An 18,157-nucleotide genomic window follows, 5' to 3' on the forward strand; every position below is an offset into this window, starting at 1 on the left:
GGGAGGAATATTTGGGAGGAATAATGTTAATGCTGCTGTTGAATTCTGTTTACATTTACACTGGTGAAATATTGTTATTTGTATTATTAAATATTTTACCACATTTTTTGCTTCAAAAATTTTCCCCCTATATTCCTTCTCTAAAACCTAGGTGCATCTTATGGTCCGAAAAACACAGTGCATTCCCGCCAACAGTACACAGGGTTCCCCTTTCTCCACATCCTCACCAACACTTACTGCTTTCTGGTCGTCACTCTGACAGGTATGGCATAACGGCACATTATGGCTTTGATCTGCATTTCCCTAACTGTTGATGTTGAGTAACTTTTGGGCATCTGTACATCTTCTTTGGAAAAATGTCTTCACATTTTCTGCCCATCTTAAAATCAGATTGTTTCCTTTTTTTTTTGCCATTGAGTTGCATTAATTCTTTCTATATTTTGGATTTTTTCCTCCTCTCAGTTTTGACTAAAATGTTGGACAATCAGATATAACAGACAAGTATTTGTTTAACATTATTAATATGAGCAAAAAAAGTAACAACTCTTTATTTAAAAAGAACTATATAGTTCATTGCATTCCTCTGCTTTTGGCTGTGGTACTAAGTGATGCTACAGTGGAGAGGGTGTGGACTCCACTGTGATGTCATGTTAGATTAGTGTTCATTCTTAAAATCTTAATAGTATTTCAGCCCTGGCTGGTGTGGCTCAGTGGACTGAGTGTCAGACTACAAACCAAGAGGTTGCTCGTTTGATTCCTGGTCCAGGCACATGCCTGGGCTGCAGCCCAGGTCCCTCGTTGGGGGGCATGCAAATGGCAACCAGTCAGTGTTTCTCTCACACATCAGTGTTTTTCTTCCTCCCTCCCCCCTCTCTAAAAATAAATACATAAAGTCTTATTAGCATTTCAAATCTCTTTTTATAGTTGATTTCCTGTGCCTGGAAAGTTCTTTCCCTGCTTCTGTGCTGAGCTTATCCATATGCATTCTTTAAAATTCAACTCAGATGTCCCCTCTTCCAGGAGTCCTAACGTAACCGTGTGGGCTGGCTGCTCTGCTGCCGCGTTCCAGCGATCTACGCTTGTTTCTCTCACAGCATGTACCACACTCACGTCTGTACTGCGGTGGCCTAAGACTGTGCCTACATACACTGTGTGCCCAATAAACCTCTGTTAAATATATAATACATCGATTGTGCCAGATACCATTTCTTGAGTGTGTATCATAAGAGAAATACTGCACTAAGCACTTTATGACCAATAAATCACTTATCCTTACAATAACTCCATAAGAAAGTAATTATTTCTGTCTCTATTTTACAGATAAGGAGAATGAAAATTAGAATAAAAACATACTCAAGCCCTGGCTGGTGTGGCTCAGTGGACTGAGTGCTGGCCTGCGAACCAAGAGGTTGCTGGTTCAATTCCCAGTCATGGCACGTGCCTGGGTTCCAGGCCAGGTCCCCAGTTGGGGGTGTGTGAGAGGCAACTGATTGATGTACCTCTCATACATCGATGTTCCTTTCCCTCTCTTTCTCTCTCCTTTCCCCTCTGTCTGAAAATAAGTAAAAATAAAATCTTGGAAAAAAATACCCAAGTTCACTGAGTAGAATATAGAAGAGGCAGGATGCAAACCAAGTTTGGTCTGACTCAACACCCACTGTAGTTCATTGCCCACACAAGTCCCGAAAGCCCCTTAGACCCGCCTGTATTTCATGTTTTTATAACTCCTCGTGTAATCTCTGGTAGCTGTGCTCCTGAAGAACACCGGGGTTTCGCCGGCTGAACCAAGAGGCTAAGACGAAGAGACCAAATAAGATGCTCCTTTCCGTCGAGTTCAGAAGAAATTAAGTTGATGAACAAAATGTTCTCTAATTTAACTTTTCTTGTTGAACCCTTGGGCTCACTACCATGCAAGTATAATTTAATGGAAGAGAAGATGTAATTCTGTGAGAAATATGAATATAGTTAACTTAAGCATAATATTCTATTACAGTCCACAAAAACGTCCTGGCTTCCTTGTGCTGTAAACGCCAACGAGTGCGATAAACTGCGTTCGAAAGAGCAGTTGAAATGGATCCAGATACATCAGAATTCACACTAAATGTGCATGGATTGCATTCTTCAGATAAACAGAACGAAACAAATTACAGTCGTAAAAAAGAAACAGAACCAACAAAAAGACAAATCTTGTTACGTGCTCTTTGTAAGACTCGCACCTAAAACGTAAGAACAGAGAAAGTCTAAAATAAAAAGATGGGAAAAGGTACAGGTGGCAAATATCAACCAAGGTAAATCCAGATAGTTTTATCAATATCATCCAAAGTAGAAGCTCAGAGTAAAAAGAGATAAAGATGATTATTAACTTTACCCAAGGATCAAACTGAGCAGCAAAAGGTTCTAATTCTAATACAACTAATAAAATAGTACAGATAGCCCTGACCGGTGTGGCTCAGTCAGTTGGGTGTCCGAGCGAAAGGCCAGCACTTTGATTCCTGGTCAGGACACGTGCCTGGGTTGTGGGTTTAGTCCCCTGTTGGAGCACATACAGGACGCAACCGATCAATGCTTTTCTCCCTTCCTTGCCATCTCTCTAAAAATAAATACAAAAAATCTTTAAAAAATAGTATCTATATGTGTGTGTGTATATATTTCACACACACACACCCCCCTATGAAAATCTGACAAATTTACCATCATGTTTGGTAATTTTTAACACAATTCCTTAGGTAATCAACAGATGAATCAAAGAGTCAGGGTGGCCTAATGAACATACAGAAAATACCATGGCTAACATCTATCGAATAAAAAATTTTTTTAAAATATATTTTATTGATTATGCTATTACAGTTGTCCCATCCCCCCTTCATTCTCCTCCACCTTGCACACCCCTCCCACCCACATTCCCTTTAGTTCCTGTCCATGTGTCATAAGTTCTTTAGCTTCTACATTTCCCATACTATACTAGCCCTACCCCCTATTTTCTATCTACTGTCTATGCTACTTATTCTCTGTACCTTTTCTGCCGCTCTCCTCCTCCCATCCCTCTGTTGCTAACCCTCCATGTGATCTTCATTTCTATGGTTCCGCTCCTGATCTAGCTGTTCCTTAGTTTGCTTTTGTTGTAGGTGTGGTTAACAACTGTGAGTTTGCTGTCCTTTCACTGTTCATATTTTTATCTTTTTCTTAGCTAAGTCCCTTTAACATTTCATATAAGGGCTTGGTGATGATGAACTTCTTGAATTTGATCTTATCTGAGAAGCACTTTATCTGCCCTTCCATTCTAATGAAAGCTTTGCTGGATAGATCGATCTTGGATGTAGGTCTTTGGATTTCATGACTTGGAATACTTCTTTCCAGCCCCTTCTTGCCTGTAAGGTGTCTTTTGAGAAATCAACTGACAGTCTGATGGGAACTCCTTTGCAGGTGACTGTCCCCTTATCTCTTGCTGCTTGTAGAATTCTCTCCTTCATTTTAATCTTGGCTACTGTAATTATGATGTGCCTTGGTGTGTTCTTCCTTGGGTCCACCTTCTTTGGGACTCTCTGAGCTTCCTGGAAGTCTATTTCCTTTGCTAGATTGGGGACGTTCTCTTTTATTATTTGTTCAAATAAGTTTTCCACTTGTTGGTCTTCTTCTTCCCCTTCTGGTACCCCTATAATTTGGATGTTGGAATGTTATTTCCTGGAGGTTCCTAAACCTCTCCTCATTTTTTTGAATTCTTGTTTCTTCATTCTTTTCTGTTTGGTCATTTTTTTCTTCCTTCTGGTCCACTCCCTTGATTTGAGTCCCAGTTTTCTTCCCATCACTATTGATTCCCTGTACATTTTTCTTCATTTCACTTATCATAGCCTTCATTTTTTCATTTAATTTGCGACCAGAATCGACCAGTTCTGTGAGCATCCTGATTACCAGTGCTTTGAACTGTGCATCTGATAGGTTGGCTATCTCTTGATTGCTTACATGTCTTTGCTCTGGGTCTTTGATCTGTTCTTCCATTTCAGCCATTTTTATTATTATTTCTTTTGGTCTGTTCGCCCGTTACATACAAGTGGTGGAGCCTTAGGTGTTCGCCAGGGCGGGGCAACCCAGTCCCTGGGTTGTGATGCTGTATGTGGGGGGCGGGGTCAGAGAGAGAGCAATGGTACTTGCTCTGCTCTCTTGGATTTCAGTCCCTTCTGCCACTTCCCACAAGCAAACTGGGCCCTTCTGGTGCTGGTTCCTGGGTAGGTGGGCTTGTGTATGTTCTAGGACCCTGTGGGCTTCTCCAATGAACTCTCCTGAGAGGTTGGGAGTTTCTCCTGGCACCTCAGCCCCCACAAGGATTTTCATTGGTGCTTTTAGGCTTTATATCTAAATAGACTTTTTATCTAATAATAAAAAGATGTATTAAAAACCTCAATATTTAGGAGATTAAAAATGCTTCTAAATAACTGATGCGTCAAAGAAGACATAATAATGGTATTTAAGGAGTGAAACTAAATTATAACATAGTGGTCCCTCGCCCCCACCCCTGCCAAAAAAAAAGCATGAGGCATAGAACACTTTTGTTCTGCAAGATGAGATTCTTTCCAAGAACTCCACTTTCTAGGTCTTGTTAACTTTGGGAAAGCTGTCAGTGCCAGGGTTTGCTCATAAAGGACCAGGAAAGTAATACTTGATTCATGACATTTGTACTTAACAGATGTTTTCAACTATTTTATCCTCTAAATATTTAACCCCTTTCCTCTTCTTTGCCCCCATTGCTCTGGTCCTAGTTCTGGCCTTCATCACCTCTTGTGAAGACTAGTGCTTTACCTTTCAGATGGGACACCCTGTCTTCAAGAATGACACAGAGAGCAGGTTGACAGCTCAGGGGTGGGGGTGGTTGGTTGGAGGGATTGAATAAAAGAAAAAAGAAAAAGAACCTGTGGACACGGACAACAGTGTGGTGATTGTGGGAGTGGGGATTGCGTGGTGGTGGAATAGGTTATAGAAGGGATAAATGGTAATGGAGAAGATACAATAAAATGTAATGTAAAAAGTAAAATAAAGATGAAAAAGAATGCTTTCGGTACCTTCAAAACATCGCCTTCTGTTAAGTCTGCCTTTGGCACTGACCGAGCTATGTGAAGTACAAACAGACCACATCACTCCTGTACCCTGAGCCCATTGCTGGCTCCCTGCAGCATGGCTGGCAGTGCCTTTCACCAACACCTTACATCCGATGCGCCACAGACCCAGTGGTTGCTGTCCCCAGCACACCTCATGCCACCCACATCTGTGACTCCCTCCTCTTTTTTGCTGGGCTAGTATCTGCTTAGCTTTCAAGAGCTGACTGGGGAGGTGTTCCATCCAGGAATTTTCCCGTGTTCCCACAGAACCTGCAGGCACTTGCAACATCAGACTACTATGATCTGTTTTTCCAATTGCAAGTTCCTCGGGAACAGTGCCCATGTGTTACTGACTGCGGCATCCCAGAATCTGTGCGGTGCCGGTATTTCAATATTACATGCAAGTAATCACAATACTAGGGCAACTTGTACCCCAAAGCCCTCCTCACCTCTCTCCCCCAGGAACAGAGAGAGACCAGGACACAAAGAGCTGGTGAAGGACCGGATTACAAAGGGACTGCTCGGTGATACCACACAGTGCGTGGGCTCTGTCACATGGAATTACTTTCGAACATATTTCCTTTGAAGGGGCCAATTTGGCAAATGGTCCACGATGGTTTCTTTTGATACTAGTGAATTCAGGGGGTAGAAACCGGTTTAATAAAATACTACCATATTTTCCATGTATAATGGCCATACTTTTGCCCAAATTTTCGAGGGAAAAATAAGGATGGGCATTATATATAGGTAATGAGCACTATCCATATATGTTTTTAATTCTTTTATTGATGCTTATGCATTAAAAGTGCAACTCTAGAAAAGCAATAACGATATCCATAAGCAAAATAATGCCCTGGAATACAATAATCGTTTTTGTTTCTAAATATAAATAAATAAATAAATTAAATTACAAAATTAAAATGAAAGATCTTTTTCCTGAAAGTTTGGGCCACAAATGTGGACGCACACTATACACAGAAGCGCATTACACACAGCAAAGTACGGTAATTTAAATACTGATTGGTAACCGATAAGCAACTTTCAAGGCCAATGTAAGTGGTAGAAAGAACAATAAAGGATATTATATTCCTCTAACACTGGGAAGGCATGATACTTTTTGAACCAATATTCCTTTGGCTCTTGCTTTTCTGAAATTGTGACTGCAAAAGATTTTTATATTCTAAATATGACAAGTCAAGAGGCTTCTGGTGAATGCAGGTTACAGGGTAACTATGTCAAACACATTCTTGGTACAGTATAAAATTTTGGCTGATTTTTCTCTTCTTTAGTAACATAGGTTCAATGTTTCATCTGCTTTGGATCGAAAAGCTTCTAAATTCACTTATTCCACTATGCAATTAAAATCTTCTGAGAACTAAGCAATCATTTCCTGACTTGCCAAGGATTAAATTTGGATGCTTGGTTGAGCAGGAGTCTTATCTCTCAAGCTATCACTTTTAATTGGAGCATGGAAAGGGATAACGTAGGGTTTGAGTTGACATCACAGTCTATTGCCGTGGAAATGTAAACATGGTTTTCTACTAGACTTGTCTCAAAGCAAATGTCAGTGGTACAGAGAGCCTGGGACGCAGAAGACAAATTATGTTAAGAGATGCGTCCTCTAAATGCTGGAGTGCCCTAGGAGCTCAGACCCTCAGTGATCTCATCCTGCCCCACGGCTCTAAATACCGACTATGCATGGAGGACTCTCCAATTTACATCCGCAGCTGGACCTGTCCTCTAAAATCTAAACTCATACACCAGCCTTGCTGACCCTTCAGCTGGATGTCTAACAGGCACCTCGGATCTCACACGTCTACCCTCCGCTCCTGACAGCGCCCTCCCCCTACCCACCTTGCTCTGCTCACAATCTCCTGTATCTCAGCAGAGGTAATGTCCCCTTCCGCCTGCGGAGGCGTGGAATTTGGAGTAATCCTTGGCCTATCTTGTACTCAGCAAATCTTGCCAGCTCTGCTTTCAAAATACACTCAAAAGATGCTCGCTTCTTCCCACCTGCACTGCTTTGGAGCTAGGTTCTTCTCGCCTAGGTTACTGTGATCATCTGAACTGGTCCCCCTACTTCTGCCCTTGCCTACCTTCAATCCACCCTCACACATTGCTCCCAGGGGGATTATATTAAAATGTAAGTCAGATTATGTCACTTCTCCACTCAAATTTGCCAACGGATTTCCATCTCATTCAGGTTCTGACCTAACATCCTTTAATCATCAGTGTTCCTCAGCCACACCGAACTCCTTGTCGTACACTGATCATAACAGCATGCTCCCACCTCCGGGCTTTTGCACGTGGGGAAGACCCGTATCTGCACGGCTTTCTTCTTTTCCTCCTTCACATCTTTACTCAAAATCAGCTTCTCAGGCTTTCTCTGGCCAGTGATCTAAAATTGCCACTGCCACCCCACCTCCCTTTTGTGCTTTATTTTCCTCCTTAGCATTTATCTAACATACTGGGTACTTTACTTATTCCTACTGATACTGTCTTCTTCCACAGAAGGATGTAAGCTCCACAAGGCAGGGATTTTTGGCTGTGCTTTTCTTCGCTGTATCCTTTGCACCTAAGAAGAGTGCCTGGCACACAGTATAAAGTCAACACATACTTGTTGAATGAATAATTGAAAAATGTGTGATGCATGTCATAAGAAATAAAGGTTACTAGCGAAAGCATGACTAACCAAGGCGTGTGAGCCTAATGTTGAAAAAATTCATTTGTTATTGGGTTTTCATGGTCATCTGTCTTTGGAGGAACTGACTTAATTTTCCACAATGACAGGCTTGATTTATTTTAGCAACGTGGAATTTCAGAGATGAGTGTTCAAAAGGAAGGAAGAGAATAATGACAAATACAGGTAGGTATTAAATAATGTTCACTGTTTGCCATGTTAGGTAAGTTAATGATTTAAAAAATTATTAGTATGGAGCTTACTATTCATAGAAAACTAAAATTAGAAACGAATAAAAAAACGTTGCTCATTGATTGAATTAGCTGTGTCTGGCACACAGTAATGTAATATATAAAGTGAGTTAGACTTGGATGCCATCCAAGAGGGCTGAGTTACGGAAGTAGTTTCATTTCTAGTGATTCTACAGCATAGGCGTAGGTATCCAGTTAGGTACAGATAAACTTAGAAGTAAAATGAAAAGTAATGAAGATATTATCTTTAGATGTGAGAATTAAAAATCCTCAGTTGTTATTCCTTATTAACTTACACAGCAAACAGTTAATAAATGTACAGACTACAAGCTCTCAAATGAACTGTGGATGAAAAGGGCACTAAATACTAGATAGAGGTGGAGGGAGTATGATATAATGGAAAGAAAGGTCAGGAAACCTGGATTGCAGCTTTCTCTAAGCCCCTGTTGGCTGAGTAATGTGGGGTGAGTAATTTAACTTCTCTTGGGTACCTTGGCTGTAAAATGTGGGTGGACTGATAGGCTTCAGTGGTCCTCTAAGAATTACAAATCTTTTTGACTTTAAGCTTAACCACTGTAATAATGCCTCCCCACCCCTCCCCCTGCCCCAAAGATGTCCACATTGTAGTCCCTGGAACTTGCATATATGTTGTTACAAGGCAACGGTAATTAAGATTGCTAATAAGATGCCTTAAAATAAGGAGACTGCCCTAAATTATGTGTTTGGGCCGAATATAATCACAAAGAGTCCTTACGATGTAGAAGAGGGAGGCGGAAGTGGGAGTGCCAGAGTGATGCCATGACAGAGACCGGACTGACCAGTTGCTGGCTCTGAAGATGGAGGAAGGGGCCATGAGTCAAGGAATGTATGCAGCCGCCACAGGTTGGAAGGGGCAAGAAAACAGCTTTCCCCTAGGGCCTTTAGAGAGGAACACAGTCCCACAGACACCTTGATTTTGGCCCAGTGAGATCTGTGTCAGACCTCTGACCTCCAGAACTGTACCAAATTTGTATTGTTTAAGCCATTAAGTTTGTGACTATTTGTTACAGCAGCAATAGGGAACTAATACAATTGTGATATGTATCATAACTAGTAAAGCAGGACTCAAGTTTATCACTGATGCAGGGTTTTAACTAAAAATACAATATTCAAGTATTTTGTGTAAGAGCTTCAGAGGCAGAAGTAGTCAGATACCATGAGAAGTTTGTAGAAATGTCATGTGAAAGAGTCTACGGGAATAAAATTTTCATGTGAAGAGTAGACACCTCTTATTCAGGAAAGATGACAGCAAGAGAGGAGACACTAGAGAGGTGGTACAGTTTACTTACCTATAAACTGAAGGGCTGGGATAAATCATTTCTAAACTCCTCCAGCTCTGACATGAGATAGTAAAACCCTGACAGATGCTAACATGGGTTTCTAACACTCCACCATCCCCAAAGTTAAAGAGTAAAGATTTTATTTATCTTTAGAGAGGGGGAGGGAGGGAGATAGAGAGGGTGAGAAACATTAATCAGTTGCCTCTCACACATGCCCCAACCAGGGACCCACTGGGATGATGGAACCTGTAACCCAAGTATGTGCCCTGACTAGGAATTGAATCAGTGACCTTTTGCTTTGCTGGACAACACCCAACCAAATGAGCCACATGGGTCAGGGCAAGTGTATTGATTTTAGGAAGTATTGTAATTACCTTTAATGTCTGGTGGTCAAGCTTCACAGAAAACTCTGATTTAAGATGAACAAGGAAGTGGCCCTGAATATTAACCCTGACACTCTTGCTTACGGAGGTTACTTGGGAAAACTGTTTAGCTCTCTTACTCTTCTGCCACTTCACCTATGGTAAACATTCAGCTAGATGGATTTTCTAGGGAATGAATTATTTTAGATGTCTAAAGGTTTATTGCAGGTTTATTCCTTTAGGTAACAAACTTTCAATATATTTGATGAAACTATTACTAAAAAGAAACACATGCCCTTTATACTACTATGAAAAATTAATGAGTACCATATTATCTTTTCTTGAAAAGAGTCCTATTACTAACTTAATTACTATAGTGGGCTCCCAGCAAACTGTGGCCTGAAGGCTGTTTCTGCAAGGTTTGGGGGATACAAATAGTTTTTACATCTTAAAAGGGTTGTTAAAAAAACAGATGTGACCTAGAGACCCTAAGTATTTACTATCTGGCCCTTTACAGAGTTTTGTTGACTCTTGCTCTACAAAAGGATGTGTAGCCTCTTTGCTAGACTGAACATTATGCTCTCTCACCAAAGGAAGCACATCTGTCTTGGCAGTGTCTGACAGGTAGCTCAAATATTTGTGGAAAAACAAAGGCCACTGGCATTTAAAACTCTTTGTTACTTGTTGTTACACACTCCCAGTCGCTTTCAGGTTTCTAACAATCACTGTATCTGCCCCTAGCAGTCCCTCCCCTTTCTACTCTCACTTCCCCAATTTTGGCCTGGATATATGAACTTAGAAACATTTTAAGCTATGAAACATTAAGGTGAGGAGGTGAAGATCCTAGAACTATTTTCCAAGTAAAACCCAGGTTTAGTGCAGGGATTTGGTGACTTATTTTGATTGTCTCAAGTCCTTTTTATTTCTAGGTTCTCTGCCATCCTTCGAAAAAGTGAGGTCTTGGGGCAGATGAGGTCTTGGGGCAGTACGGCCTGACCAATTTTTCAATTTTTTTAATATAAAAATAGCACTGTATCTGAAATGCTACTCATGGAAATATTAAACTGAAGCTGTATCAGTGGTAGGATTTTCTTGGAATCTTTAAAAAAAATAATGAATACTTTTATAATCAGAAAAGCCATTTTCATTAAAAAAAGAACTGAAAGGATCTCTAGATAATCTCACCAATCTAACTCAATTATTTCCATTGAGCATATTTTCTTTCATTATTTGATCACTTTTAAAAGTGGTTGTAAATATTTGTTTACCATTTTTTTTGACTCACACTTGGGTTGCCATGGGTAGCCCATGGTTATTAGAATAATGTAAAATAAGTGCAAGTATGAAATACTGAGGACTGTCAACAATCAGTACGGTGAAAGGTGACCGATCATCGCCTTATTGACCTCTGCTCCACTCCTTTATACAAGTTCAGACGAAGAATACCCAACCTGGATAGTATTCGGGGCCACAAAACCCTTTATTTCATTAGTCCTCACAACAGCGCAGAGGCAGGCACAACCCATTCTTGGGGGTAAAAATGACTTGGCCAAACTCACTCAGCTCGCCAGGGCAGAGGCTTTGAAACCTGGTCAAGAAAACAGGAGCAGGCGCTTCTGGTACCATTAGGGCATTCACTATATCCTGGCCTTTATGTTCCTTCACCTGACAAACTTATCCCACCTCCTCCACCCCATCAATGCACGCTGCGTGCTGGGGAAACCTGTAGCGCACTCCAAAAGGGGGCCCTCTCCATCTCCAACGCCCCAGTCTCCAGGCAGAGAGAAGAGCACACACTTCGCTCTCTCCCCCAGCCCGACTCAACCTGGCCCCAGACTAACCTGACCAGGTCTGTCATGCAGGAGCCCACCACCACTACCGCCGCCATCTCCTCCTGCCACTGCTTCCCGGGTTCCCCAGACGCGGCCATGGCTCTAAGGTGGCGCTCTCCAATCTGGAGGGTAACCTTTACCCTTTGTCCGACCCCGTAACCAGAGACTCCAGTCCTACGCTCCCTAACTACCCGGGCCTTCCAGACGTCTAGGCGGGTCGCCCACCTGAATGCCCGAATAACTCCGCCCCCCAACTGTCCCCAGTTCTTCCAGGAATTGTCTCCCTGCACGGCCTCTCCTTATAAGGCCCTTGCGATAGTTCTAGCCTCCGCGCTGTTCGCCACGCTCGAGGAAGGTGCCGAGGAAGGATCTTTCAGGCAGTACGGGGACGCCTTCCTGAACAGCAGCTCCGTGCGGCCTGGGACGCGCACGCCGCCAGGCTGGGCCGCAGGCGGGGCGGGGCGGACGTCCGGGGGCGCGCACGCACTGGCCCGCGGTGCGCGCGCTGGTCTGTGCGTCGTTCGGGGGCGCGCTCGGGTAACCTGTACCCCAAGTAGTCGCCGGTTACCGAACGGATTAAGTTCCAGGTACCTAGACTGGGGCTGGTGTGGGGAGGTTGGATCCCGAGTCGCACAGGTGGTGCTGAGGACCGTGGTTTAAATATGCCCAGAGCTCGCCTCCCTTTCCTGTGGAGAAGGCCCCTGTTCCAAAGATGCCCTGCTCATCCCCTCACGCTGGTTCCCTCAAGACGGAGACCCCAAGGCCAGGAGTTACTCTTTCTCCTCACCTAGCCCGCCCCCTGGTCCCGGATTAACCTGACCTCCTCCTTCCGGTTTAGTGGACTCCTACAATTTAGGAGAAGGGAGGGTGCCCCTTTTAAATGTCTCCTAGAGAGGGGTGGTCATTCTTTGGGTCTCAGCTGGCTTGTTTTGCTTAAATGCTCCCCCTTTGAAAAATTCTTCGGTGTAACTTCCCTCGTGCGTTGCATGACGTTAACGTGACGCAGCTGGACGCTACCCCTTTCCGTTCCATGACGTCAACAGGGCACATGTTTCCGTGTTTGTCATCCCATCTTAATTGCAAGAAACTGGACGACGCTGTAGACGTCTTTGTATTCCCCAGGAGGCCTATCAAAAGATCTTATGTGACCTTATTTTGAGTCAGCAGACACCTGTAAAAATTGTATTTCTGCATTTTCCTTCTGTAATATGTCAAAATCAGGAAATACAAATTCCTGACTGGCGTTCAAAGGAGGCTGGCCACCATACATTTTTGCCTGTCTGACATGTATTACAGTGTTGAGAATTGTAAAAGCTACTACTGGGGGATGATCCCTCCAGCCACACCCCTGGCTCAGAGCGACTGCACCAAAGGAGCATCATCTATTCTGTGACCTCGGATTTTGGAGTATTTTTTCCTTCTCCTTTAGAGAAGTCACAGCACCTCACACTTGAAACGGATTTTAACACTGCATGAAACCTTGAACTGTCAAAAAGTTGTATTTTGGCTCTTCTAGAAACAAAGAAATTCATTCCTTCAGGTGTCATTCTAAGGTCATGACAGTTGCTGAAATAGAATGAATGGGTTGTAGGCACCTTAAGTATAGTTTGGCCTCTGGTGCAGGTTGGTTCCCTTTAGCATTTGACTAGTGCCATTGATCAGGCCAACTTCAGCAGTAGTCTAATTTGTTTCTAGTTGTAAAGCAACCATGACTTTAAATTCATGCCATTTTGTCAAAATTTTACAAGATGTTTACTTAAAAATTTCACTTTGATACTTTTCTGTTTAGTGATTAAAGTTGTGTTTATTTGAGAGGAAGATGACAATAGTGTACTTCGAGAGAGACCTGGATTTGAATTCTGTTCCTCCTGCTTGCTAGGTTGGTGACTTGGAACAAGTTAGATATTCTTGCTAAGTATTAGTTTTCTTATCTATGAAGTGGATACTACCATGCATTAAATGTTTATTCTTACTCTATGATGACATATTGGAATGGTGGAAGAAGGTTGTCTGTTGAGTGTTCGGGAGAGGAGCTTGTTTTATATTTACAGAGAGGATGACTTCGGCTTTAAAGTATAAGGCTTTTACTGACTCAAAGATACCTCTGTGTGTCATCACCCAGAAGGGTCACAGTATTATTATCTCTTGAAAGATCACTGCAGTTCTTTCCTTCATTACTGTCTGAAATGATTAAAAGAGGTACTAGTTTTCAGCATTTATTTCAGCAGGAACATGTAAGTTCTCATATGGTATATAATACATGGAAACTAGAACCAGAACATTATTTACTTGTAACTTGCAGGAAATTAACTGCTTTTGATGTGGGGTTATCCTTTGAGATTGAGGAAGAAAATGATCATCTAAGCTGACTTAATCACCTCTGAAAGTAGAGGCTTTCATTTAGAAATCTATTCAGAGGAATTCATGTACTCCCTCCGCCACCCCCGTGGGTTTCCAAGTAATTTAGATATGGTTTATTTGGTTTTATTTTTGTATTTTCAAGTTTAAGAACTTCTTAGTGCTTTACAAAGACTTTTTGATCTGTGTTTGTGTTGCCAAGTATCTGGATGGGTATATGTTTTCATGATTTAAGTAGATTTTTGCTACATCTATTCTTCAGATATTCTGTTCTCTACCAAATTTTTTGAGGGCATATTCTCTCCACGCATAAGTATTTCTCTAGCTTTTGTCTCCTTATTCATGTATTTATTTTAAAGTGTTTATTGGGTGTTTAATTTGAGATCTCTCCAGGGAAGAGGTCACTAAGCAGGTAGTTATAATACCCTGTGCAGGAACAGTTAAGAAGAGATGTCTATCAGAAGAAAGTAATTTCTAGTAAGTTCCAATTGCAAGCAAGTTATGCTTGTTCTAGGTTTTTATATAGTGTGATCAGCAATGTTCTTGCTCACAGGAAGAGGATTCCTAACCTAGTGGTAGGTGGGTTTTGCACGTTAGAGGGAGAGGGAGAAGGAGAGGGAGAGGGTCGTCAGTGAAGGCCCCTTAAGGCCTCAACTAAAGTGGAACCTGCCAGTTGTAAAACAGAATGGGGCAGCAAGCACTAAGTGGAGCATGGCAGTGTAGAAATCAGCTTTGGAAAGGAGGAGGGAATTGGATTTCAAGGGTTTCCACTGTTCCCAAAAAGCAGTGGTGTAGTCTGTGTCCCAACTAGGTAAGTAGCAGGGAGATGGTTTCATTGGGAGAAGCTGCTTAAGACAGGAAATGAGGCACTGTATTTATTCCTGCAAGAGAAACTTCTTCATGCTGGGCCAGTTTTCAGGAAGCTTGTTATATGGAGTTCTTCTGGATACTCTGATCACCATTCTTTCTTTCTGCTTTCAGTGGTGATTTACAAGTCCAGTTAAAATGTCCCCAGAAGTGGCCTTGAACCGAATTTCTCCAATGCTTTCCCCATTCATATCTAGTGTGGTCCGCAATGGAAAGGTGGGACTGGATGCTACAAACTGTTTGAGGATAACTGACTTGAAATCTGGGTATGTAACAGAACCAATCCAACCTTTACCTAATGGAAAGTCTTTTGTGCCAGACTCATGAAAATTGGCCACAGAAGTCCATCACGTCATGATTTTATCACATGATTCAGTTGGTTTTGTCCAGTTCTTGACCTTTTATGTTTTAAGTTGTTTTTTTGTGTTGTGGGCCATTCCTTTATGATCATTGCTTTGTGTCCTTTGGTGGGGGGGTGTATATCTTTGTTAACAAACAGTATGCTATGTTGAATTTGGCAAGTGTATTTTTCATTCACTGATTTGTCTTCTAGTTATGTCTTCTGTAATCCAGTATGCACTATAAGAATTGGGTTTTGAGATTCTGAATTTGACATCATTTGATAGTCTTTCCTAATAGGAAAATTATAATAGGTAATGAAAATGAGTCATTTTTCATAATGGGGTTGAAATTGTGAGATCTTATGCCTACAGAAGTGGCATTAAAAAAAACTGAACTTTTTATTTTGAAATAAATTTAGATTGACATAAGATATACAAAAATTCTAAAGAAAATTAATATTGTTACCATACGGTCAGTTTTTCTACAAGCCTTATTTGAATTTTGCCAGTTTTCCCATTAATGCCCTGTTTTGGTCCAGGACCTCCAGGATATAAACTGTGTTAGCTGTCATGTCTTCTTAGTCTCCCCAGCCTATGACAGTACCTGACTTTGTTTTTTACAATTTTAAAGATAGCACTGGTTAGTGACTTTGTAAAGTATCACTCAGTATGGGTTCGTCTAGTGTTTTCTCTTTATTAGAGTGAGAAATGCAAAGTACAAAAAAAAATAAATACACTTTTTGCAAGAATATTACAGAAGTAGTGTTGTACCTCTTCAGTGTGTCACATGTGCACAACATTCATATATCTTGTTACTGGTATGCTTAGATTGTGAATCCCAGGTGTCTTCTCTCTAAGGTTAAGTGATTTTCCCTTTGTAAGTAGTAAGCATCTTGTAGAATGATGCATTGAGACTGTGTACATGTTCTGTTTCTCACTGTACCTCTGACCATTGATTTCAGCATCTACAGACTGTTCTTACCTGCAACTGTCTTTGCTTTGGTGCTTGCCTAAGAGTGATTTTCTGTTTCCCTTATTCCTTCCACATGTATTAATTTCAGTTCTGCTATAAAGAAGTGCTATCCCTTCCCCCAAGATTATTTATTTATTCATATCAGTATGAATTTTTATGTATTTATCTTGCCTGGTGGGTTAATATCCAGACACTATCTTCTTTTATTTTATTACTCAGTTGGTTTAGCCTTTGTCATTGGGAGCTCATCAATGGGAGCTGGCTTTTGTGTCCTTTTGACAACTCCATCATTTTTTGAGCACTTTCTGACTAGAAATGTTACATTCCTGATTCTCTATAGCTTTTCTTTTTAAGCTCTTTGCCTTTTGCCTTCTACAAATCTTGCTATTTTTTGACTTAGCTGAAGACGTGGATATAAGGATAGAGAGTGACATTCTTTAGTAGTAAGATAGTTGGTTGGACATGTCATTGGAATAGTAGGGTTCTTTTTAAAAGATATGGTATTGTCTTCAATTTAATTAATAGGTATGGGGTTTCTTTTTGGGGTGAAGAAAATGTTTAAAATTAGGTAGTGGTGTTGGTTATACAACTCTGTAAATATACTAAAAATGACTGAAGTGTGCACTTATCAGGGTGAATTTTATGGCATGAGAATTATATCTCAGTAGAGTTGTCATTGAAAAGCAAACACACCTGTGAACCAGGGATGGTTCTTGGTCTGAATGGATAGGACACAAAAATAGGTCTTTATTCTCTAGTTGTCACACACATTCTTTTCAGAGATATTGAAGACATGCAGGGGACTGATGTCAGAAGACTGGGGACTGGTTTATGTAAGATGATATAAATCTGAACTTCTTGCTTCTTTATATGTATCCTAAGAGAAGAGTTGGGTTCGTTGATATAAAGTCATTTCACTTCTTTTCTGCAAACTCTCTCTCTGGTGCTCCTAGGTTCTGAATGTTTAGTTGAATGTTTAAGTGTAAATAGTGGATCTGATGATAACTTTGAAATGAGTCTGCCAGACCTGCCCCTGTCTGGACTAGTTCTGTGAAAAATATTTGAAATGGCATTTGATGATGTTTAGTATTTATGGAATTTATTTTATTCAGATTTAAAAAAGGAATAAAAATACCTCTACCTGCATTAATAAAGTTGCTATGTATACAACGATATGAAAAGACTTATTAATTTAAACCATTATTGATGCCTTTTATATAGTACTTATGTGAAAGATTTAGGAATGATTTTAGAAGTTCATTAACAGTTCTTTCTTTAGTCTTTCTTTCCTCAAGTGTGAATTTCTCAAGTTCCTGTAGCCAAACCATGGCAGAATTAGGGACAAGAATGGTTTCTTTTTGGTGTCACTTTTAGCATTTCCCTTTCTTTTAATTTTTTTATTTATTGATGATAGAGAGAGATAGTTATAAGAATTGGGATGCACATTTGTGACTTCTGTTAACTCCAAGGACACACCCTGTAGGACACAGCATACATAGAAGGTGTAAAATGAGGACTGAATTTTAAGAGTCATGAGAACCAGTCTTGTTATTATACAGTATATACCTACCTGATCTTGGAGAGATGAGGTCTAAGTATCTATATTTTAGATCTGGCTTACAAGAGGAATAGATAGGCAAGAATCTATTCACAATAGGTTTTTAAAAAAGCAGTTCATCTATAATTTCCCTTGTGGCACCCAAACCTTCCTACCTTGTCTTAAGACTGTATGTTTTCAAACTCCATTGCTAGGCTTTCAGTATGCTAAGGGCAGGGTTCTTGTTTAGTATATTTTTATGCCTCCTTCAGGTATACTTTGACATGTAGTACAGTAAGTAAGGGTTGAATCAATGAATGGGTTAGATGTTTTCCTAGGGAAGCTGCTTGGTTTGGAGATCAGAGTGGTTTGGACTTGCTCAGAAGCATGTTTATTGGTCTGGTAGCTTATTGCTTAAATTCTGTTACACGTAATCCTTTTAAATAACATTGCCTGACAAATGAATTGACATGTTTGAAATTACAGAGCTGGGTTTACTCTTTTAGGCGGAATACATAGTGAGACCTAGAGGGGCCAGATTTTTAAT

General features: G+C 40.9%; 2 protein-coding genes across 4 annotated transcripts in view; one reads left to right on the forward strand and one right to left on the reverse strand.

Annotated features, from left to right (window-relative positions):
• Positions 1-12,059, reverse strand: part of RBKS (ribokinase) — an 88,053-nt gene extending 75,994 nt beyond the window's left edge. For all 3 annotated transcript variants that reach the window (XM_037146622.2, XM_037146621.2, XM_053666965.1), the window contains exon 1: positions 11,544-12,059. In XM_037146622.2, the coding sequence (XP_037002517.2) occupies positions 11,544-11,632 (89 nt within the window). In that variant the 5' untranslated portion in view covers positions 11,633-12,059. The remainder of the gene's footprint in view (positions 1-11,543) is intronic.
• BABAM2 (BRISC and BRCA1 A complex member 2) overlaps positions 12,032-18,157 on the forward strand; it is a 357,539-nt gene continuing 351,413 nt past the window's right edge. Inside the window, exons 1-2 of the mRNA XM_037146619.2 lie at positions 12,032-12,121; positions 14,874-15,025. Coding sequence (XP_037002514.1) covers positions 14,898-15,025 — 128 coding nt within the window. The 5' untranslated portion in view covers positions 12,032-12,121; positions 14,874-14,897. The remainder of the gene's footprint in view (positions 12,122-14,873; positions 15,026-18,157) is intronic.

This window comes from Artibeus jamaicensis, unplaced genomic scaffold, assembly GCF_021234435.1.
Source record: "Artibeus jamaicensis isolate MK-2021 breed Jamaican fruit bat unplaced genomic scaffold, CSHL_Jam_final contig_465, whole genome shotgun sequence".
In the NCBI taxonomy this organism is placed as follows: Eukaryota; Metazoa; Chordata; class Mammalia; order Chiroptera; family Phyllostomidae; genus Artibeus; species Artibeus jamaicensis.